The 23641-nt window shown below is 50.7% G+C and overlaps 8 protein-coding genes across 8 annotated transcripts; 6 read left to right on the top strand and 2 right to left on the bottom strand.

Annotated features, from left to right (window-relative positions):
- Positions 1–24: 24 nt before the first annotated feature.
- On the top strand, positions 25–2326 carry N7496_003402 (putative DUF21 and CBS domain protein (Mam3); the record flags this gene model as incomplete). The annotated part of the gene is made up of 2 exons (XM_056696333.1): positions 25–1175; positions 1237–2326. 2 exons carry the CDS (start codon positions 25–27, stop codon positions 2324–2326), a joined length of 2241 nt encoding a protein of 746 aa, XP_056558545.1.
- Positions 2327–4058: 1732 nt separating this feature from the next.
- N7496_003401 (putative C2H2 finger domain protein) lies at positions 4059–5463 on the bottom strand (the record flags this gene model as incomplete). The annotated part of the gene is made up of 2 exons (XM_056696332.1): positions 4059–5277; positions 5342–5463. 2 exons carry the CDS (start codon positions 5461–5463, stop codon positions 4059–4061), a joined length of 1341 nt encoding a protein of 446 aa, XP_056558544.1.
- A 629-nt stretch (positions 5464–6092) lies between these two features.
- On the top strand, positions 6093–10209 carry N7496_003400 (HECT domain protein; the record flags this gene model as incomplete). The annotated part of the gene is made up of 3 exons (XM_056696331.1): positions 6093–6298; positions 6389–10016; positions 10087–10209. The coding sequence occupies 3 exons, from the start codon at positions 6093–6095 to the stop codon at positions 10207–10209; spliced, it is 3957 nt and encodes a 1318-aa protein (XP_056558543.1).
- Positions 10210–10824: 615 nt separating this feature from the next.
- Positions 10825–11947, top strand: N7496_003399 (uncharacterized protein; the record flags this gene model as incomplete). Its single annotated transcript, XM_056696330.1, has 4 exons — positions 10825–10860; positions 11015–11353; positions 11433–11592; positions 11658–11947. The coding sequence occupies 4 exons, from the start codon at positions 10825–10827 to the stop codon at positions 11945–11947; spliced, it is 825 nt and encodes a 274-aa protein (XP_056558542.1).
- A 577-nt stretch (positions 11948–12524) lies between these two features.
- N7496_003398 (uncharacterized protein) lies at positions 12525–13852 on the top strand (the record flags this gene model as incomplete). Its single annotated transcript, XM_056696329.1, has 4 exons — positions 12525–12574; positions 12675–12750; positions 13700–13756; positions 13838–13852. 4 exons carry the CDS (start codon positions 12525–12527, stop codon positions 13850–13852), a joined length of 198 nt encoding a protein of 65 aa, XP_056558541.1.
- Positions 13853–14348: 496 nt separating this feature from the next.
- Positions 14349–16109, top strand: N7496_003397 (uncharacterized protein; the record flags this gene model as incomplete). The annotated part of the gene is made up of 2 exons (XM_056696328.1): positions 14349–14370; positions 14503–16109. 2 exons carry the CDS (start codon positions 14349–14351, stop codon positions 16107–16109), a joined length of 1629 nt encoding a protein of 542 aa, XP_056558540.1.
- Positions 16110–16627: 518 nt separating this feature from the next.
- Positions 16628–18540, bottom strand: N7496_003396 (uncharacterized protein; the record flags this gene model as incomplete). Its single annotated transcript, XM_056696327.1, has 3 exons — positions 16628–17955; positions 18008–18223; positions 18288–18540. 3 exons carry the CDS (start codon positions 18538–18540, stop codon positions 16628–16630), a joined length of 1797 nt encoding a protein of 598 aa, XP_056558539.1.
- Positions 18541–21686: 3146 nt separating this feature from the next.
- N7496_003395 (Zn(II)2Cys6 transcription factor domain-containing protein) lies at positions 21687–23417 on the top strand (the record flags this gene model as incomplete). Its single annotated transcript, XM_056696326.1, has 2 exons — positions 21687–21743; positions 21843–23417. The coding sequence occupies 2 exons, from the start codon at positions 21687–21689 to the stop codon at positions 23415–23417; spliced, it is 1632 nt and encodes a 543-aa protein (XP_056558538.1).
- Positions 23418–23641: the final 224 nt, after the last annotated feature.

Below are 23641 nucleotides of genomic sequence, written 5' to 3'. Positions count from 1 at the left end.
ATCGGAAAGACAGACGACTTTCAGATGAGGATGGCGCCCCATGCCGCGCATCTGTTCGCCGCTCGGCCCATTGTGCTGAGACTGGCCAAAGTCATCTTCTTCGCCTTCTCTCACCTTCCGCTGGCAACAGCCGCCCCCATGCTGTCGCCCTATCTCATCTCCTCACATCGCGAGGCCGAACCTCCTACAGAACCCGACGACCCGAGCCTGTGGCTGTACCTGGGCATCTCAGCAGCCCTGGTGTTGAGCGGCGGAGCGTTCGCGGGACTTACAATTGCTTTGATGGGCCAAGATGAAGTCTACTTACAAGTGATCCAGACGTCTGGCGAAGAATCGGAGAAGAAAAATGCCGCCAGTGTCTTAAACCTGCTCAAGCGGGGAAAGCACTGGGTGCTCGTCACTCTTCTCCTCAGCAACGTGATCACTAATGAGACTTTACCCATCGTTCTGGATAGAACCCTCGGCGGTGGATGGCCAGCTGTGCTGGGAAGTACAGCCTTGATTGTCATTTTCGGCGAGATCGTTCCTCAGTCGATCTGCGTTCGATACGGTCTACCTATCGGGGCATGGATGGCACCGTGCGTACTGGTTCTGATGTACGTCATGTCCCCGGTAGCCTGGCCCGTGGCCAAGTTGCTCGACAAGCTGCTTGGCGAAGATCACGGGACCATTTATAAAAAGGCCGGATTGAAGACCCTCGTTACCCTTCACAAGACGTTGGGCGAGGCCGGAGAGCAGCTGAACTCCGACGAAGTGACAATCATATCTGCTGTACTTGATTTGAAGGAGAAATCCGTGGGCACAATCATGACGCCAATGGAAGATGTGTTCACAATGTCGGCGGACACCGTCCTCGATGAACGCACCATGGACCTGATTCTGTCCCAAGGATATTCTCGCATTCCCATCCACGCACCCGACAACTCAATGAATTTCGTGGGCATGCTACTAGTCAAGATGCTCATCACCTATGATCCCGAAGATTGCAAACGTGTCCGAGAATTTGCATTGGCGACTCTGCCAGAGACACGCCCGGAAACAAGTTGTCTGGACATAGTCAACTTTTTCCAAGAAGGCAAATCGCACATGGTGCTCGTTTCCGAGTATCCAAGCGAGGATCGTGGGGCCCTTGGAGTGGTCACCCTGGAAGATGTGATTGAAGAATTGATCGGCGAGTAAGTTAGCCTTCTCTCTGCTTTCTCTCCGATAAGGTTCGTTTACTGACATTGGCCACAGAGAAATCATTGACGAATCGGATGTCTTCATTGATGTCCACAAAGCCATTCGTCGCATGGCACCAGCACCTAAAAGCCGAGTGCCCAAGGGGAAAATCGTCGAGGAGCCACCAATGGCAACTTCCCTCACGGAGGGCGAGCTGGACGAGACAGTCAAATCCACACCCGTTCAGACACAAATGTCTTCGGACCTCCCTCGCCGTCGAAGCTCCGTGGAAGCCCCTCCTCCACGATTCCAACTCCGCCGACAAAATGTCGATCAGCCTTCAGACTCTCATGACAATTGGTTCACCCAGAGAGGTGCTACGGACGAGATCCGGGAGCACCTCAAACACCTTGGTCCCTCTAACCTTGCAAGCCGACCACGCCAGACGCGCTACACCTCCGTCAAGATAAAACGCAATAGTACCTCGCCGTCTCGCTCGGCCCACACAGACTTTGAGTCCGGACAAAGTGCATCTGATTCGCAACGTTTCATTCCGTCAACTAGCCTTCAAGGAGGGATTGGTGCTGGCCTCGTCAGTTCCGGTGCCGATGCTAAGGATGGCGCCCATGCTCTCAAACTCGGATATGGTACGATAGCCACGCATGATCATGTTACCAAGGGAACAAACGCCCAGCAATATATAGACCTGCCACAGGTTTCGATCCCTGAAGCCGTCCGCGAAGAGCGCGAAGATCTCAACCGGTCTGCCTCCACCCACAAAAGCAAGAGCAAGAGCAGTAGCGGCACAGGAAGCATCCGCTCGACGGATTCAAAGTCTGCCGAATTTATATACCACCATCGCGGCCCGACCCGCAGCGGCAGCATCACAGAGCAAATCGTGGACGTGAACGGCATCCGCAAAGTCGTCCTCCACGCAAACTGCAGCAGCTCTTCGGAGGGTGAGGCTGGAGTGTCCTCTCGCCACACCGGTAATTCCTCCCCCGTCACCAAGGACAGTGCTACAAACACTATAAATACAACTGACCTGCGAGCCTCGGTGCACGACTCCCAAACCAAGAAGCGTCGCCGCAAGAAGAAGCATGGCAAGCACCACAAATCCACAGATGGCCACGGCGCCACAGAGGACCAGCCTCTCCTGCATTAATTATACCAAATGCTCCCACTCCTCACTGAAAGAATTTTCCGGCATCATTTCCCGGGAGCGAGACCGCAGACCCCAAAATCTGCTCTGCCTCCACATGGAACAACGCTTCGCCCACACATCTATAAATATCCAGCTATCAAGGACTGGAGGCGAAGTTTGCAAAGGATCAATACTCTTTTCTATACCGGCGACAGCCATGAAGCTATAAGGTATGGTTTGATCTCCATCTATTCAAACACAAAGTACTAATCAGTGAACAGGCTCACAAAATGAAATCTCTACCACTACTCTCTCTTGAGCCTGAGACACCACTTGTCGAGTCACTGCTCATGAAGACCACAAATACCACACAAAAAACCAAACCACAAATTACTCAAAGAAAAAAGCGAAGGGCATACCACAAAGTCCTTGAAGGAAAATTCCAAAGACAATTCAAACAACCAAAGACACAATGACCCACCAAAAACCGCGACCAACCTGCTGAGACCGCGACATAAAGTGTCGAGTCTCTCGCTCCTGCAAAAATACCAAAAAATTCTACCAACTGCAGAGCCCGCGGGGTCATCTTATTGAATGTCTTCCTCTCGCAAAAAAGAGAGCTCTGGTCACAAGGACCACTCCATGAATTGTCGAGCCCTTCGCTCCTACAAACACAAACACAAAACAAAAACAAAATAACAGAAAAGAAGAAGACAACAGCCAACAACCACTGCAAAGACCGCGGCATAAATTGTCGAGTCCGCTGTTGTCTTGTGTAACAACAAATCCTCGTGAATATTACATTACATATATAACTCCTCTTGCCGAAGCCTTGGCTTCGAGCGCTTCTTCTGACCTCCATCCTTACCTCCGTCCTTATCCTTTGTCCTCTGAACATTATATTATGTTCTACTATATTCATTTATACCGCATGCTGTCTTTATATCTTCCCTTCACTGGTTATGATACATTACGTCTGCTTTCTTTGCATTCCTTGTTTTGATTCGTGCCGTCTCTTGTGCTGTGCATAGCCTGCTTCATTCTTTACACATGTTTTCCATTTCCAGAGGTGATGCTTATGCCCTCTCAATGAAATTCTTATTCCCTGCAAGCACATCCAATATAGTGTAAATCGTAGAGAATTAGCCTCGCTAGTAAAGTCGAGATGATGACTACAATTATGTGAATGCCCTCTAAAGGTTAGGGTAAAAGTACGAGACAGAGCCTGTTTGGAGATAAAAAAAGATTCGAATTGGAATATCAGAGTAGATGCATGCTTTTCTTGGTAAACTCATTAATAACCAAATCGTAATTGATAAACACGCCCTGGTTATGCAGAAATTGTAGACACCATGAGAGAAATATTCGATCATCAACGTAGACTGCATAAAACATCCGCCGTCAGATGGGCGGTCTAGAGAATGGGCCATGATGCCTCCATAGAAACCACACTGGCTGAATATCTCCAACCAGGATGCAAATGTGGTTGAAACGAGGAACGAGAACCTTCTCGATGATACATCATCCGGAGTCAAAAAGAATCCGATGATATAATCAAGGCAGATGCAGCCGACAAACCATTGGATAAGATGGTCATGAGCCGCTTCAATTGCCTCAAGCGGGAATGATAGCAATGGTATTCAGGCCACTGAGTCAAGTGCCTTATTTCAGGCGAACCAAGAGAGAAGCTCGAGGTACAATCGTATGAACGACTGCGGTGGCCGTTGAAGAAAGAGCAAAGATGCCGCGACAATCACTGGAGGAGGGGATCGCGGAAGTGCTTCTGGGAGTTGTTGGCTCTCTCGAGGCGAGCATGGTAACGGTTCTCGGACCGGAGGGCACGAGTCCGCTCACGACGCTCCGCGGTAAGAACGGTCTGCTTCTGGTGGTCGGTGGTACCGATCATACCGGTGCCACCATTGGCACGAGAAACGAGAGCGCGGTTCTGGTTGCGGCCGCGGGGCTTCTCTTCCTCTTCGATCTCTCCGTTCGCAATAGCCAGCTGTCGTTCAAATCTCTCTTCTGCGGTAGGGTAATTGTGCAGGTTCTGGCGGAAGTACTTGGCGAGCGAGCGGTGACCGACGCTCCTGCCGGATGGTAGATGGAGTTCATACTCATCCTGGTAGATGACAGGTGCTTTGCGGCGCGAGTCAATCTCGTCATCGTCATCCACCGAGGAGGCATCAGTCTCCCATCCATCATCATCTCCGTCGGAGCCCTTCACCTTGACGCCACCGGCATCAGCCATGTCCTCGTCTTCCTCATCATCTTCTCCGTCAGAATAGGTGCTGCGGAAGTCGTAGTATTGTCCAATTTCGATCTGCTCCTCCTCAGCTTCAAAGGCGATCTTGCAATGGTCTTTGTCACGCATGTGACTGCGAGCTCCTTCGGCGTTGTTGCGAATGGCATGGCAGTAGAGACATTCGTGGTTCTCAGTGATCTTGCGGTAGAGGTAATTGAGAAGTCCATCGAGATCAACAAGGTAAGTTTGTTCAGGAACAAACATTCCATGACTCTTGTACATGTGCTTAATATTGGCCTGGACATCGGCGGAATCGGCCAAACAGAAGAGACAACGGGAGACCGAGAACTCGGTCTTATCGGTTTGCATCTCTACATCCTCATCCTCTTCTTGAATGGTGGCAGACTTGAGACCATCGGTAACCTTAGCGATCTCGGTCTCGTTCGATTTGCTGACTGGCTCTCCCATAGAGAACGCCGAGCTCAGGACTGATGCATCGTCACCCTCCTTCCTCAAGCGGTTCTCGCGCTGCTTGTGCTTGGAGCTCTTGATGTGATTTTGGTAGGAGTTCTCGCTGTAGAAAGTCTTCTGGCAAGGGTGGCAGGTCTTTTCGAAAGAGGCTTTGGCGGCGGCTTCGGTCGAGTTCGCTTTGGCGGCAAGGACCTTCTCGTTGAAAACTTCCAGGGACACTGGTGGGAGAGAGGCAATACGGCGCTTCATGTTATACAAGCTATTGATTGTAATCATCAGTCATATATCCTTTTCTATGGTATTTGTCAAGTATCGCCACTTACTGCCAGTCCTTTCGCATATGATCTCTCTGTGCATCGCTGCGGTGGAAAGCGACCAGGCAGGTGTTGCAGGTGTAAGGAAGGTTGGCAGCAGAAGCGCCGACCTGTTGAGTGGCCGTCGACATGGTGAAATCGCTTCGTCGAATATGGTGTAAAGTCGAAAAGGTTGGCCTCTTGGTGGGAAAAATGTAAGTGTGGAGCGAAGTTTTTATCGCAGGCGGGGTATGTGAAAGTTCTGTCGCAAGTCGATTTCTCGCTTAATCAGAGAGGTATTTTCTGAAAAACAAGGCCTACGGCGCAGAGATAATAAGATGTCAAAGTATACCACTATCTCAAGGATTCCCAAATGATAGAGGCGACAAGTTGTGTGATCGAAGTTGGGCCTTGATTTCCAAGCAACGCTTATCAACCGCACAGAGCCAAAGATGACGCTTTTCCTCAAAGGATCACGCTAACCATATTTGGCAACGACATATTATATCTGCACGTGACCAACGGAAAAACCCTGATCCGCCACTATCATTCTCCTCCGTTATCGATAACGTAGCACGTGATACTCCGCCTTACGCGGACAAATGTTGATCCTGTTTGCGAGGCCTCCGGCGGTATCGTTGGCCGCCCCGATGATATCAGGTGAGCTGAGCCTCTGCTTCTCCACATGCTTCTTTGAGCCAACAATCATCAGCCAGGCCCCGAAGAAACTTGATCGATCTCGGCCATCATTTGGCCTGGCTATGTGCCGGCCGATTCCACGATGACGAGGCTTCGCGGAGCTTCTCTCGACGGTCCGAATACGGCTCAGCATGGTGGCAGCGAGCGATCTCAATACACTCGATCCAAGATCCCACCAAATGCGCCGGAGGTTATCGTACAAAATACCGTTGAAGTCACGGACCCTTCTCGCGTCCTACCGTGGTATCGGGATGAGCGCCGGAGGCGATTTAATATCCTGGTTCGAAGGTACGAGCTCCCTGGAACGCAGTGTTGACACGGCCGAGCCTCCTTCTCACGTTATCCTGGTCACAATTCTGATACAAGTTCCCACATCAGGTACAAAAACCAGCTGCTACATGGATGTGATGACCCAGGATGCCGTACCCCAACCTGTGCCAGTCGACGTCGGAGAGTCAGCGAAGGCCCGTATCGCCGATACACCGAACTCAGCGCGCGAACTCTAGCCTGTTACCTTGCCAGCCAGGACGATCCAGAAAGCGGGCTCTGCTGCAATAACCCCCGGTATTCATCCGACATGACGATCCATGACTATCACCGTATCTCGCTCCAGCGATCTCGAGCCTTCCAAGCACATGCTGTCGCTGTTGCTGCAGAAGCAGATCGCCATGGTTCCCGAGCCCCACGAGAACAAGCAGACAATTTCAATCACGGAACACCTGCGGACCCGATCGAGCAAGCGGGAGAATCGAATATTGCGAGTGGTATCGCAGGAATAACATTCGACGACGCGCAGCCGAGCACTTCCGATTTTCAAGACCTTGACTACGTTGCCGAACAACCCCTCAAAGATCCTAAATCATTTACCCAAAATCTCTTCGATACATTGTCATTACGCATGGTAGAATGGCTTCCACTGCGACGTGCAGCTGAGAAGTTACAGCCGCCTCGGAGTCGATCGATGGCCTACCCGGAAAGCAATGAGACACCAAATTACCCAAAGGGACAAGAGACAGGAGCAGACAAACCGAAAACAGATCACAGCCAGGTCACCCCTTCGAATGCGAGGAACCCTTTACCGCGCACTCCTTCATCCCGAACTTCTGGAACGCAACCCTCGGCCGTGGAACTTACGTTTCAAAACCAGCATGTCAAGCGACTGTCGCTTCCTGAAGCAGATAATTGGCGACAGTCATCTCGATCTAGTCTCGAAGAAAAGAAGCGGCCAGAGTACAAAAGCCAAAAACTGTCAATGAACGCCCATCTCGCTTCAAACGAGTTTACTAGCATGCCCTCGCCACCAGCATTGAAACGCCGCCCCCAGAAACATCGCGGTAGAGCCGGGGATTTGGATAAAGCACGGTCTAAAGATCATCTGAAAAATCAACGCCGTGTATCATGGGACAGTGAGAAGCTATTGACTGAGACAACTATTGGCGCAAGCACAGAAAACCTTCAACCGCCTCCTCCACAGTCGGACATCGATTTTGACACTCCTACAAATCGTAAACCGAAGCCGAGTTCCATGCGCCGCACGGCAAATGTAGCCCCGTTAGCTCAGTCTATTTCCCATTTTACGCCGGAGATTATCGATGGTCTTAGTCAAGTCATGTTTCCTTCCCAGGAAGATGCAGAAGCTTGGCAAGAAGAGCTTGATCGCATACAGTCCATGGGAAGCTTTGACAACCCTGATTGGAAATTTGCAACGTCCCGCCAGCGCCAGGTTTTCCCTTTTATCGCCCAAAGTGCGTATTTTATCTTCAGCAGTACGGGGCAGATTTTACAGTCGTTCGGGAGAGATGCGCTCGAACTCGATACAGCAGCCAACAAGATGAACCAACGCCTGGATGTCTCAAAGCTTCAAGGTTCTCTGCAGAGGCTTTTCACTATCTGCCCATGGGACATTGCTTTGCACAGCTTGTGGAGTTCGCTGGACAAGCTTTTCTTGCCGCCCAATGAGTTAGCGTCCTCTGGGCGACCTTCTCGTCGTTCGTCTCGAAGCTCTACTATGACCAGTTCCGCTCCCCCTGTGGTACGGCGACTCTCCGAATCCGCCAATAATGAGCAATTGTCTGACGCAGACGCTGCTTACATAGCTACTGTTGCTTTCTTTGTCTTGGTCAGCTCAGTTCCAGATCTGGAAATCGGCACGTGGCGTGGGATTCTGCGGATGCGGGCTGCTGGAACTGTCGCCTCTTCTGCTGATATGCAAAAGTTGTCTCCTGAACATGCACAGCAAGCCGTGGAAGCCACCGACAGGCTTGAACATGAATTAGGCCTCCGCTTGATCAATCGTCTTGTCCGTGCTCTCGCCGCCAGACTCGCTTATCACGAGATATCCAAAGCTCGTCAAGTGTACAGCCTTGATCTACCCAAGCAACGCAAAGCCAACGTACTCGATCGCATCATGGATCATTTCAGCGAGCAACGACCTCAAAACTTCTCGGAGACCGAGGACTCATCTTCTCACTCCACTGGGCCTATTCCCCTCATTGTTGAGTGGCTCCGAACGCTTTTCCTCCGTGAGTGGGATGGTAACCCGGAACTGGCCCGCAGCAGCGCGGCTGGTGGCGCAGTGCAGATCCTGGCTTTGATGTATAAAGAACGACATCGGTTGGGTCTGCTTCCTGAAGACTTCCACACTCCCATTCTCGCTGAGCGGCTGGACCCTCTCGAGATGCCTGTTGCATGGCTGGGGAATCTCTCAAATAACCGCACGATGCACCTTCTCTCGAATCCATTCCTCTTCCCGCCGTCGTTCCTGGTCATTTACTTCAGAGCTCTCAATCACTCGGCGATGTCCAAATATTACGAGGCTGCGATGACTACCACGCGGCATATCACACAGTCTGCTTTTAGCAGCATCACGATTGCAGATGAGGCTGCGCTTCTAGCCCGCATGAAGACCTCCATGTCCACCTATCTGGTTCTGGTGGTTCGCCGAGATAGTGTATTGACCGATGCTCTCAACCAGCTCTGGCGTCGAGAGAAGCGAGAGCTCATGCGCCCGCTCAAGGTGCAGATGGGCATGGACGAGGGCGAAGAAGGATTGGATCACGGTGGTGTCCAGCAAGAATTCTTCCGTGTACTCATGAGCGAAGCCTTGGATCCATCTTACGGCATGTTCACGATGGACAGCCGGCATCGTGTCTCCTGGTTCCAACCCTGGTCTTGGGAACCGCTTTACAAGTTTGAGCTCCTCGGGCTGCTGATGTCTATAGCCGTATACAATGGTCTCACGCTTCCCATCAACTTCCCAGTGGCATTCTATCGCAAGTTATTGGGACTTAAAGTCAAGCATCTTGATCATATTCGCGACGGCTGGCCTGAGCTTACTCAGGGTCTGGACTCCCTCCTCGCCTGGAGTGATGGCGATGTGGGCGATGTCTTCATGCGCACGTATGAATTCAGCTTTGAGTCTTCGGGCTGCGTGGAGACAGTTGACATGCAAAAGGTTGGTCGTGACGAAGTTTGGCCTGTCTCCAAAGCAACGAGTGCAGACATCGTTGATCACGAAGCCGTGCGGTCGGACGGCTCTCACCACATTGACTCAGAAGGGGCATCTCATCTCGCTCCATCCATTCGGCCAATCACTCCTACCGTCGAAGCGCCTCTCGTGACAAATGAGAATCGCAATCAGTTTGTCAAAGATTACATTTTCTGGCTCACGGACAAGTCGATTAGGCCGCAATTCGAGGCATTCCTGCGAGGCTTCTATACTTGCCTCGATCGCTCCGCTCTATCAATCTTCACCCCCGAAGCACTCAAGACCGTCGTGGAAGGAATCCAAGAAATTGATGTGGCAGAACTCGAGCACCATGCTCGCTATGAGGGCGGATTCGGACCTACTCACCGAGTCATCCGGGACTTTTGGAGTGTGGTTCAGCAATATCCGCCCGATAAGAAGGCGCAGCTCCTGGAATTCGTCACCGCCAGCGACCGAATTCCCGTCAACGGTATCTCGAGCATCATGTTCGTGATCCAGAAGAACGGCGTTGGAGATTTGGTAAGCATTTGTCATTCATGAACTTTGCAGTACTCGTGGGCTTGAACTAATTACTCATTCTTCTTTCCAGCGCCTTCCGACCAGTCTGACATGCTTCGGTCGTCTACTGCTTCCCGAGTACTCCTCGAAGGAGGCACTGGCTGAGAAGCTGGACAAGGCCCTTGAAAATGCACGAGGATTCGGCGTTGCCTAAGCAGGCTTTTATCAGATCAGCGCTGTTGATCCTATACATACCCATTTCGTCGTTATTTAGTTTCTTCGGGAATGAACAAATGCTAGTCCTTGATGAGGGCTATGGCTATTTCAGCACACAAAGTCGTAAAACAGGAATTCGCCCAAACCGGCGAAGTCTCCAGCTCTAGTCAACTTATTTATAAGTTCTTTCATAAGACTGACCGAGCTCCAACCACGTGGGGTTCAACCCACTTCTCAGACGAATCAGACTCCGTGTGGTTCGCTCTGGATGCACCGCGGGCAAGTGGCGATCCCCAAAAGATTCAACAAGCGGAGTCCTGCCCTCCGCCTCTGACTCTTCATGCTGAGCTGTTCATCGCTACCTCTCTTCTTTCAAAATATAATCTGTTAAAACCATTAGCTGCCCTCGGCCTGTACAGCTGGCCTGATAATATCTACTGTAAGTTTCTCTTTGTCCTTTTTCCACGCCGTTTCCGGCGCGTCCCCCCGCTGCCCCGCGTTCTCCGATAAGAGTCATCGCGAGGACCCTCGAGATTGAAGTTTCAGACAACAGAACTAACAGGTTTCAAACCCAGTGTTGCTGCTCTTTCCCATCTCAAAATCTCAATTCACAATGGCGCCTATCATCCACGCCGTCCGCCACGCCCAGGTACGTTGGGAATGCCTATTGCATACCGATCGCCCGACAAAGGAATTGCGCCAAAGAGACCCCATCTTCGCCGTCAGGCACGGGAATATACCGATCTATAGCCAAGTGCTAGCGACATCTTATACTTTCACAATCTAACCATGACTTCTTCCAGGGCCTCCACAACCTTTGCACCGCCAACCACGTCATCCAAGATCCCCTCCTCACACATCTCGGCCACGAACAATGCGCTAAGTTGCAAGCTACTTTCCCCAAGCATACCCAGATCGACCTGGTGACCGCATCTCCTCTCCGCCGAACTATCTACACTGCCCTCGAGAGCTTCGGGCCCGTCTTCGAGTCCCACCCGGACATGAAGCTGATTGCCCTGCCGGACACCCAGGAGACCTCCGACGTGCCGTGCGATACTGGCAGTGAGCCCGAGGCTCTGCAGGAGGAGTTTGCGGGAAAGCCGGTTGATTTGGAGCTTGTGCACAAGGGATGGAATAACAAGGTGTGTTGATATCTCCACCTCGAGATTCGTGACTCGACCCTCGACCGTGCACATTATTGACGAGGATATTGCCAAATAGGAAGGTCGCTATGCGCCTACGAACCGGGCGCTTAAGCAGCGCGCGCGTGCTGCGCGCCGGTGGCTGAAGGCTCGTCCCGAGAAGGAGATTGTTCTCGTCACTCACGGTGGTTTCCTGCACTACTTTACCGAGGACTGGGAGGACAGCAGCCAGTACCAGGGTACGTGAACCGGCGACCATAGTAACACGAGCAAGCAACATAACTGACACGCCATATTTTGGCAGGAACTGGCTGGGTGAACACCGAATACCGCACCTACACCTTCACAGACGAGGCGCACAACGAGGATCTGGAGGGTCACCCTCTGGACGGTGACAATGCCACTCTGACTGAAACTCTCGAGTCACGGCAACGGCGCGGCAAGGCCGGCCCCATGCCTGACCGTGAGCAGCAGAAGACATTGTACAAGCTCGGCACGCAGGGCTGGGACGACCAGGGCTTACAGATGAGCACTGCCGAGCGGGATGCCGCCAAGGTTCCTGGTGGTAAGGAGGTTGACGGCGTTCGTGTATAGTGGACGCGGGCTTTCAACCTGGTCGGTGAATTATTGGACATTAGACATTGGCATTGTTTTCATTATTCTCTCTTGGAGATTCAGCCATTGCACATACGTCGATGGAGCGTGGATCAAAATACAGCTAGATTGATGGGTGCACATAGAACAAAAGTTACTAAATATGGACTTCCTTTACATAGTGTTTGAGGCAAATTTGGCAGAATCTAATTGTATACCTTTGTACTGTCTAACAGGAGATCCCTGTCCTATTGTTAGTCTATTCTTATCGCTTTGAACATCGATCTTGGGGCTTGTAGACGAACAAAGACCCGACAAGGCTGTTCTTCGGGTCGACATTGTGCCTCGCTTCATGTTCCCTTGGTTTGCCTTTGACAGTCAAGACTTGACAATGGGTATTCTTATCGACTCTTAAACAATAATGATACAAACTCGACAGGGGTCTATACAAAGGGTTTTCGTGGTAGAGGGCCTCATTGTTCGGTCTCTTGGACTGGGAGGGTATATAATGGGGGATCATTCCCTAGAATTGGGTTTCCAGATCACAAGCACAATCACAATCATAATCACAACCACAATGGCAATCACTAGAGCATGCAAGCCAGCAGATCTAGGATATTGCTCAAGGTGAGTCCTCTCCTCTCGGTCGTTACTGACATCTTTTAGGCAATCTCCGGCATCCCTTGTACAATATCATCCGCATTCCTCGTGATGAACAATCAGGTAGGTCCCTGGGAGGATCCGAACTGATTATGCTCCTAGGTCCCTTGCTGTATAACTCAGCGAATGCTCCTCGGAATCCGGTAGGTCCATCGCTGCCTTACAACTTGTACTAATGACTGCTTGCAGAGTACTGATCATCCAGGCGCAGCACACACTCCACTTACCATGATCCTTGCGATAGGTCCCTCCCCGAGTGAAGACTCGTACTAATGATTGCTTCTAGGTAACTGGTTCCAAAGATCTACATATGCTGTTACTATGGTCTCTCCAGTAAGTTCTTCTCCAACGCGCAATTGATACTGATCGCTGCTTCTAGGTTACAAGCTACACAGACACGTTTGCCAAGGGCAGCAGAAAGCCATTCCTACTTTCTTGGGTCTCGACCAAGAAAGGATAACAGGATAGGTCATTTTTATATTCATATCTCATTCTTTTCTTTGAACGTTGTATATGATGGTTGACTAACCGAGTATCAGAGAGTCCGAGTCATTGTCCGATGAAACACAGGATGAAATATCCCGAGTATATGATCCCTCAAGTAAGTCCTCGCTCCCTAAATCTATCACTGACATATTTTAGGATCTTCTTGAGGATTAATACACCTTGAGCGACGCAAGAAATCTCTTTCAAACGGCTTTTATTGCTCGATAATCTGCAAGGTCAGTCATTCTCCCCGACCCGTCTATGCTAACCACAGCCTTTAGGTACTCTCTACAATCTTGCTGTACTTGCGAGTATTCGTACAGGTAAGTCACTCTCCCCGATGTGTCATAGCTAATGAATTGAGTTTAGTTGAGACTTCTAACAAACAGGATCCATGGACCCGCGTACGTTGCGCCACCTTGACCCAGGTAAGTCTTCCCCTCATCACGCTTCAAGCTAATAGATTCGTTCTTTTTAGGTTTCTCGAAACTCGAATCCAGTCTGTTAAATGTGCAGGTAAGTTCGCGCCCATTTCCCTCTCGTGGTGGCTGACGCAAATAGGAAACCTTTCTCTTCTTCAACACCAGAGTTTCGAGTGCATTACAGTCTTTCGTGGCGGAGGCGCGGGGCCAGGATGGTGGCTTAGGAACCCACAAAACGCAAGTAAGTTCCAAGAATATTCCTCATTCTTTTGTTGTTACAGATGCTAACTGGGACTATATGCCGGGAATAATTTGAATCTAGGACTGCCTGGTTTGAACAAACATATCTAGCGAATCACATAGCTGTCGAGAACGGATCTCGGTGGATTCAAATGCAGGTAAGGGGCCCAGATTGAAATGGATTTACTCGAGAATGATCATTTAGTAGGCAGCGAGATTTCGGGTACCTGCAATTCTGCATTGACATGGTCTACGTAACAAATCAGAGAGGAATCAAGGGTATAGGACGGTATTGTAGAAATATTCAGCATAGCCATGCAAGTGGATACTCCCCGGAATCTTGGTGCCTTCACTGACAGTAGCTTCTTTGTTAGCCACTAGTTAATTAGTCTACGAATAGGTAACCTAAAAGGGCCTTGGAAACGAGGGTGCGATTAATAAATGAGTGGACACTGGGCACCCTATTTTTAGGCGCCGATCGCGCATCCCGTGGCGCAGGGTTGACCAGCTTGGGTCTTGTCCAGACTCGGTCTTCTTCAATATAATCCCCAGTGCTCCCTCTCCCCATCGAGAACGCAGTCGAAGGGTTGAAAATGATTGATGAGAATCTACCGAGTAAGCCTTCCCTGAGTGTTGGTTCTCTGGCTCTGCCCCTGTTCCTGTCCTGACGACGTCATTGCCTCCCTCCCCTCCATTCTTGAGGCTCCTTTGCGCACTCCGATCGCTAATTTCTTTATCCTCCTCTAGCGTTCTTCCTCAAGAACAACTCACAATCCACCAACCAGAGTACAATCTACCACCGTCAGCATGGAAATGAGCCCGAACCTGCCTATAACCTGCGCTACTTGGACCCCAACCTCCCCACCTCGCGGAACCGCTATGGCGTCGCCCTCTACGATCCCTACGTCCCGGACGTCGTGTACGGCGAAGTCGCCGTGATTCCCGAATGGACACAGCCCAGTCTGTCGGCTGATACGATTCGTGCGAATGGTGGCACTGTACCTCCCCCGGAGCCCATTCTCCCCACCGAATTCTCCATCCACCTCTACAATCCGGACCAGCAGATCGTGATCAAACACCAGCCAAAGTCCTGGAACAAGCCCGCACGATGGGAATTCGAGATGCCCCAGCGTACATTCAGAGTTCCCTCTACGTCGACCCTCGATCAGACACAGAGTGACCCCGCCGCGGCGGATATAACCCCAAAGCTGCGGTTCAGCTGGCGCAAGGATGGAAAGCTTTCCAAGGACCTGTCTTGTCTTTTGCACGGCAAATCCTCTACAATCCCAGAGACTCGCACCAAGACTCGGGAACCAGATATCACTGTGGCGCTGTTCCAAGGTCTCCGCGAGCTAACACTCTACGAGCCGAACCTCTACAGGGTGGAAATGGAGGACTTCAAGGGTCTAGAGGTCGTCCTCTTGCTTGCAGCAGTTGCTATTCGGGATATCTTCTTCGGCCTCGCCAAGGAAGCCTTCCACATCGTCGCCGGTGCCCCTCCAATCGGCACTAGCAAACCACCGGCTGGAGTCGCCCCAGGCCGAAAAAGCCCAGCAACCCAGTCACAACCTCCAGCCGTCGCCGTTGCAAATGGCAGACCCTCTCCACCACGCCTGACCATCCCGCAAACCCAACAATCAGTGCCAAAACCACAGCCACAGCCACAACCACAACCACAAGCACACCCGCGCCAAGACGCCCAAGCAAAGAAAGAAGCCCAACGTACAGCCGAACTCCTCGCAGCCGAGAAACGCGCCCAAGAAAAAGCCCAACGCAAACGCCAATCCGAAATCGACGCTGAAACAAAACGTCTACAGAAGCTATACGGCCAAGAGGAACAGCAAGTCCGGGCTAGCGCACAGGCAAACGTCAACGCACATACACCCGTTCCCACCCCTTCATCACGCCCAAACCTTCCACCCCGCCACACAGGACCATCAAGGCCGTACTCGCACCACTACTCGCAATCCCATTCCTATATGCCACCCCAACAACCTCAACCTCAACCTCAACCTCAACCCCGACCACCCCACCAAACACGCCCATCAAACGTGGTGCCTACCTTCGCTGGTGGTCCATACATGCACGGCTCCGCGGGGGTTCGTCTCGATCCACGCGCGCAATCTACAACGCACCTTATGCAGTCGAAGCCACAGCAAGCACGACCACAGTCAACGGTGGGCTTTTACCAAGCAGCAAGTGGAGGTCTAGCACCTGGAGCACGGCCACAGCAACAGTCACAGCAAACCCTGGCCCCTAAGAAGAGCAGTTTCTTTGGATTTATGCGGAATAAGGAAGAAGGTGGGGAGAAGCAGAGGAATCGGTTGGATAAAAAGCGGAGTTCGATGTTTTGATTTTTTGGCGATACCCTGGCGTTGATTCTTTCTTCTGGGGTTTGGATACCGTTCCTAAGGAATATGGGTGTGTTTCATTTTCTGGGCATTGCATTGGAGTTTGGGTGCATTATCTAGCTTATTTGCGTGGATGATATATGAAGAACAATTTGAATATGATGCTTTTCTGTGAACGATATAGCTATGATATAATTCCGTAGATGAATTACCTTCAACATTGGTCAGTTGATCTGTTATGCTTGTAAAGAACCTGAACACTAGGTGGGATGGAAAGAGGCAACTTGGTTGCCCTCGTGCTTGAATGGTTCACTGGTTTGTATTGACTGTATTGAGTGCCGATATCCCATTCACTTATTTAGGTATAAAAGCAGGTCATAAACTCAATTGTCTTGTAATTATATCAGAACTCCAGCAAAGCACTACCATAGTTGAAAGGCAGCAATGACGAAACGAACGCAATGAGACGTTGAGCTGCCCCAGTAAACACCAGCCCATCTCCCAGTGTCAACCAAAACACCTCAAAGTGTAACAGCACATGCACTCAAAACACCGCCCTCTCTAACCAGGCCCTCTGTAACCTGCGCCGACACACCACGATCAATACCCAGAATCATGAGGGCCTCTTTAGAACCAATCACATCTTCCTTGGGCCTGATGTCTGCGCTGCCGTCTTTGCTGGGGATGATGCTCTCGGTCTGGTCATTACCAGTTGCCAGCTTTGGTGAGACAGGTGACACAGTCATGAAATTGATGTTGACTCCCTCTTGGCCGAGAAGACTACCCACGACGCCAATCTTGCCGGGCGAGTCATAGTTCTCGCAGATGAGAAGAGTACCCTCGGGCTCGAATGATGCTTCGAATCGGCCCAGTCGGGTAATCAGCGGCTGGTCACCGGAGCAAGTACCGGAGATAATGCGCTGGGCTGCTAGCTGAGGACCGGCACCAGAGTCAACAGGGCCAGGTGCACGGGATGAAGCTCGAGATGGTGGACGTGCCACAAGCGTGACGAGCGATGAGTATGACGAAGTATCAGCTGGATCACGAGAGTGCTGCTCGTTGACGAAAATGCCACGCTCACGAGCAACGAGTTCGGCGTTCACAATGTTAATGTTGATTCCCTCGGAGCCACTAATGGGGGCCAGGAGGCCCTTGATGAGAGCAGCGAACAGTGGCTTTGTGTTGTTGATGCTGGCAACTTCGCCTTGGTAGATCAAGTCGAATGTGTTTCGAGCCATAGATCCCCCAGGAAGTGCAGCATAGTGCTGAGTATATAGACTGCCAATTTTCTCGACGAGGCGCACGAATGGCTGTAGCTTTTGGTACTCTTCGGGGAGAATGAGAGGTGCATTCACAGCGCTTCGAGGCAGAGATCCCTTCAGAATATCCAGAACTTGCTCGCATACATCGACGGAAACATTTTCTTGGGCTTCCACAGTGGACGCACCGAGGTGTGGAGTGACAACTGCTCTGGGATGAGCAATCAGCTTCGTCGCCGTGGAATCGGCAGTCGGTGGCTCGGAAGTAAAGACATCAACGGCTGCGCCGGCTAGATGTCCAGACTCCAGCGACGCAAGTAGAGCAGCTTCATCGATGGTGCCGCCACGAGCCACATTCAAGATCCGAGAACCTGGCTTCATTTGGGCTAATTCTGCTTCGCCGATCATTCCACGAGTCGATGCAATCAGCGGAGTGTGGATCGTGAGGAAATCGGCCGATTTTAGAAGCTCTGGCAGGGAGGTGACCAGAGTCACAGAGGCCGAAGCTGCCACAGCCGGTGACGCATAGGGATCTAATGCATTGACGGTCATACCGAGGCCCTTTGCCAGACGAGCTACCGTCAAGCCCACTTGGAGGAATTGTTAGAGAGCTTCGTATTCAATAGGGCTGAAGCGACTTACCCTTGCCAAGTCCAATAATTCCTAGAACCTTTCCCTTGACTTCGACACCGACGAAATTGCTACGCTCCCATTTCCCATCTTTGAGGCTGGCGCAGCCTTCAGGAATCTTTCGTGCCATCGACATCATCAACGCAATGGTGTGTTCAGCTGCAGCCCCGATGTTGCCAGAAGGTGAATTGACCACGACAATGCCCAACTTGGTGGCCTCTTGGACATCTATGATCACCAGGTTAGTAGCAGCTCTCTATGCTTGCAGAAGCTGGTCTGGTAGGCTACTGACCAACATTGTCTACCCCAACGCCAGCACGAGCGACCACCTTCAGGCGCCGAGCTGCCTGCAGCACGGTCGCAGTGACTTTTGTCTCGGAACGAACGAGGAGGGCATCGTAGTTTGGAATGATCTCCAGTAGCTGCTCTGGAGTCAGACCCTTGCGCTCGTCGACATCGAGCGAGCCCCGTAGTAGAGCCAGACCATCGGCGGACAGCTTCTCAGGCACGAGGACCTTTGGAGGAGCTTCTTTGAAGAGCGGCATGTTGCAAAAAGCGTTGTAGGAGGCACCAATTCAATGATTCACATCAAAATGAGATCAGTGAAGGTCAATTGTAGCCGAAGAGGGGAGATTTAAATGGGAAAGGAAGAGAGTCCGAAGCTGGACAGGACAGGAGCAGCGGCTTTGTTTCTTCGCGGCAGGCGCGCCCAGCGATCTCGCAGTTGTTCAGGTAGCGCAAATAAAGCGCATCGACATCGACCCAATAACATGCCTTCAAAGACCTTCAAAGGTACATTCTAGGACTCCTAATGGAGTTACTTCTACCCCGGAGGTAGCTAGTCCGTCATCTGCGGCGACACAAAAACGCGGGGTAGTACCAGTGGCGCTGTTGATTGGAGACTTCGACCTGCGGTTTCGGCTTCAGGAAAAAGCATTTCGTATTACCTTTGAAGGGAATAATCAGAGGGGAGCTACAATAGAATGAAGATAGGCCATAGTTGAAGTGAATGTAATATTGGAAACCGTCTCCACTATATCTTGTTAGTCGATTATATTGCTAAGTATACCCCCAACTAAATTAGTTTCTTAGGTACCCTCACACTTTTCAGTGCCCAAAGCATAATCGGGCTTCTCTCAAATTGACTGTCACTTGAAGGAATTTCTGTTTCATGCCTCAACTATTCCATTCTCGTTGCATTCTTGTACATCTATTCGTATGAAGGACTACACCTTTTTGTCATCAGATGAGTAATCTGCTAGTTTCTACGACGCCATTTGGTTCGACCGTAACCACGATCAGTTTCGAGTCCCTGTATCCACCAATCTTGCTACATATGAAGAAGTGCTATCTGAATATGACCACGTACGAGGGTGTTCTAGTCATATCTGGCTACCTACCAGTCACCAATTCTGCCAGGCGAGAGCGCCTGCGAAAGTTGGCCTTGAGGAGCCTGAAATGCTCTGTTCTACCCGGGAGTGCCTAAATTTCCATGTTGCAGGCTACTGTGAATCGGCGGAGCAATGTCAGGAGAAGAATTGTGGACCGAAAGCGAGCTTGATATTGATCTAGAAATAGCAATTCGCTTTTGGTTCCGGCCTAGAAGTATAAGAATGTTAGTTCGGGGACGAATCTTGCTAAAATATTGCAATATGACTGAAACATCCGAGTTCATTGCACTAAAAAATGAGATGAACTTACTGAGAATTTGATAAAACTGTTCTATTCTTCCTTGAATTTCATGAATGTGCTGTGTATATCGGACGATCTATCAATTCCGCATGTCAGTGCTGCCCATTACGAGTCCACTCCGAGTCTCGATACATGTGGTGATAGAATTGTCCATGGGCCTAGAGATGAGTGTCAATAAAGAGCACTAAATTTTGATTCAAGAGTCCATAGTTGTTTATATTAGAATTTTGGAATGTTGCAATCAAGATAAATAATGGACTGTATTCCAACTCGCGGGATAAACTGAACTCGCAGTCTATAAATCCTATTCAAGTGCCTTAACCGCTTCTTCCACCGTCCTATACGCTCTACCCGAATATCCCAAAATCCCTTTACCTAGGTAGCTCGTTACTAAAGCGTTATCTATAGCTAATCTCCTAGGTCTTGAGATTGGTCTTTAGATTAGTCTACGATTAGCTATAAGGTTAACTATAGATTATATTTAAATTTCAGCTTAAGTAATCTTATTATTTTGTTGATTTAATTAGTTTCCTGTGGTAAAATTGTGAGGACCTAGGCCTCGTCCCCCTAGGCCTAACGTTGTGTGCTACTTATATCGGTCCCAGGCATGGTAGAACATAGCGTTCTAGCATATTTGGTCTTTTTAACCTGTTTGGCTAGTGCGCCTGGGCACGTGCCGTATTAAAAATCGCTTTTCTATATGGGATAAAGAATGGCTGAAATGGAGATTCTGCCGGTTTGAAAATCGCTAAGGGTTTTGGGGAAGTCCCCTCTATCGTCCGCCGTAGACGGTCTTACCGACGGAATATAGAAATAGCAATTTGGGGGCGACAATTCAGCAAAGACCTTCTAGACCGTCTGAAGGGATCAGAATAAACATGTCGGTAGTAAATGAATTCCAGGAAGAGGAACTCCAGCCAAGATGAATTTTCTGCATCAAGCAGAGCCTCCTGGTTTCTGTGTCTATTTTAGCATGAACATTCCCTATTGCGGGTCCCAGACTTTCTTATACGAACGCTTATCCTCGAGGTAACTCGACAGTTTCTTGCAAGCCAAACTCTTTCCTTCTTAGCGTCTTCACTTAGCCTCTGCCCCATTGTTAATTCCCCGATCAAACGGCACTGATCGTCGCCTCGTGTCCCGGATGATGATTGTTACGCCCAAAATAGAACGAGGATACGATCGCGATGTGCGGATCTCCCGTATTCCTGGGCAACCCGCCAAGTGATGCGGCTGTTGGGGCCAAATCTCGAGTTTCATCAGTCTCTAGCCTCGATCGGGCATTCTTGATTATCCTCATGTCGTGAATGTGGATGCGACAGACAAGAATACTGGTTTGGGCTTACTCTTTTTGCTTTTACCCCCTTGAGTCCTGACGGCTGATCCCGTTGCATCACCGTGCAGATTACTCGAAACGCTCACAGACACGTTGCTAATCTACCGAGAATTCTAGCATGGACTCACGAACCCACTCCCTCCGTGACTAGGACCCTTGCCCGCTCTAACGGCTTACGGTGGGACTCTTCTTACGCCGCGTCACTTGGCGCGACTTGGGCCTCATCTCCTCATTTCCACTAGGCCCTGTCGGTTGGCACTCCGGACAGGGTTCTTGAGTCCTGGACCTTTGACGCAGTAGACGTGGGAGGTCTTGAAACTGAAAGGTCCAACTCTTTCGATCTTAGCTCGGGCTTACTAGGGCCCTGTCTTCCCTATTCATCGGACGCTCGTTCCCTGGTTATTTTTGTCGCATCTCTCGAGGTCGCGCCTTTCAGCTCTTGATCTTTTGATCTTGGAGATTATTCTGTTCTATTCTCTCCGGGCTGGACTTCTATTTTGTCTAGTCTGCCCCGACTGACTCTGACGAACCGAAAACGCATCATCCCCCCGCAGACACTTTATTTAAAGACGCGAACCTGCTGTGCTGGCGATGCCATAGACTTCCCTGCTACCCCCTCCTGCGCGAGCATCATGAACTATTGATTCCTTGCTATCGCGCATCATGGTGGGGGTCCCACACAGTACTGGTTGTGCACTTTGTCGCGAAAGACATATCAAAGTGAGTCAAAAGCCGACCTTCTCGGCTAGGACTGCCCCGACAATGGAGACACCTTTCATCTTTCGGAAAATCCAACTCTCCTGCTAACGCAATACCAAGTGCGACGAAGCAGTCCCCGAATGCACCCAATGCCAACGCTATGGCCGCACTTGTCCAGGATACCGACGTACCTTTCGCTTCCAAGACGAGGGTCCAAGTCTAAAACGCCGTCATCGCTCCACCACCCGCGGGCGAGGCCGCGGGGCCTCAACGGGCCCCAGCACCCCCAGCACTCCGGGCACAACCACGCCGCAAATCGAGCCATTCGGCCAGTCCGAGCCCGCCGGTGGTGCCGCGGCCGTTGTACGCGCCAATGCCATTGCATTGATGCGTCGGCACTCGTCAACGGTCACGTTAGACGAGAATGTGTCACCGTCGCTGGTGCGGAAGACTTTTCAGGCTGCGCAGCCACAGCTTTTCTTGGATTTTATTAGCGCATCATTTCCAACATTATACTTCCACAACCGGTTTCGTGCGGGCAATGAACCGGGATTTGCAGAGTTCATTGTGCTGAACTTCGGCCAAGATGCATACCTAGATACCGCTATCTGCTGCTTAAGCTCCGTTTACTTGGCGCATTTAACCCAAGATCCGGTGCTGCTTCGCACGAGCCGGCGCATGTACGGACTTTCGCTGAGCGAGGTGATTCGTGCTCTATCAAAGAATGAGCATGCATTGTCAGATAACATGGTCTGCACGGCTATGATGCTGAGCGTATACGAAATGTATGCCCGAACAAGTCATGATGCATGGGTCGTGCATTCCGACGCCGTAAGACGGCTCATGGAAAGTCGTGGTCCAGCGCAGCATGAATCAGGCTTTGGGCGATCATGCTGGATCGCATTTCGGGGATTCCATATCGCGACGGCCGTGTACCAAGGGAAACCTTGTTTTCTGGATCAAGAGGAATGGCAACGGTACACAATGCGAATTATGACTGAAGATGCTCAGAAACCTGGGGAATGGTCTGCGTACGCCTTTATCTCGGATAAGGTCTTTATGGAGATCGCAAAGTGTCCGAGGTATATCAGCGAGACTCGAGAAATCTTGTCTGGCCAAACAAGTGCCGAACGAGATACCGTCGAGGCTCTTCTACGACGAATCCAAGAAACGACCATCAAACTACATAAACTGACCACGGAGCTGCGTTTCTGTATCAGTGCCCACGGCCAGCGTCAACAAAGTATCGTTTGTCGTCCGGGCACATTCATCGGTCCGGTCCCCGAGATCTTCCCTGAAACGGGACCATCGCTTCTCCTCCGTGGTGCGGAGAATATCCTTGGAACGCTCGGTCAGTTACGGGAGCGTCTTGAAGACAAGCTCCGCTGTCGTGTGATTGAAGAGCTCTCGCCCGAGTCTGTCGCAGAGACGCCGCCCAGCGAAGGAAGCACGGCTTCTCAATCTCCTACCTCGTTGCCGACCGGGTCGAAGACATTTACCTTACCGTTTCGCATATACTCAGAGCTTGGAAGGGGTCCGTCTCAAACGTCTGATCGGGATGATCCTCGTGCGGTGATTTGGCTAGATCGCGTTGCTTCATCTATGGGCATGCTGGGTACGAGAATTATCGATGAGACTTCGATTGTTGGATATGTCGAAGAGGAAACGACACCTGAAGCATCTACCCTCAGTTGATTGATGTTCATTTCTTGCATTGAATTGTTTTCGTCCCACGCCTATACCGTCCTAGCAGGTCTCTAGGATCTGAATCCCTTCCACTTTCCACTTATTCACTTCTGTCTACCGCTATGCACCTCATACGCATAGTGAACTTTGAGATATCCAATTTCTTCATTTGCACAAATATGTATATATACAACCAGTTCGGATTTGAAATCCCACCACTCCTCTTTTCCTTG

This window comes from Penicillium cataractarum (assembly GCF_028827025.1).
Source record: "Penicillium cataractarum strain IBT 29864 chromosome Unknown utg000002l, whole genome shotgun sequence".
Classification (NCBI taxonomy): domain Eukaryota; kingdom Fungi; phylum Ascomycota; class Eurotiomycetes; order Eurotiales; family Aspergillaceae; genus Penicillium; species Penicillium cataractarum.
The sequence above is the reverse complement of the archived record's forward strand: the minus strand, read 5'-3'. Positions and strand labels throughout refer to the sequence as shown.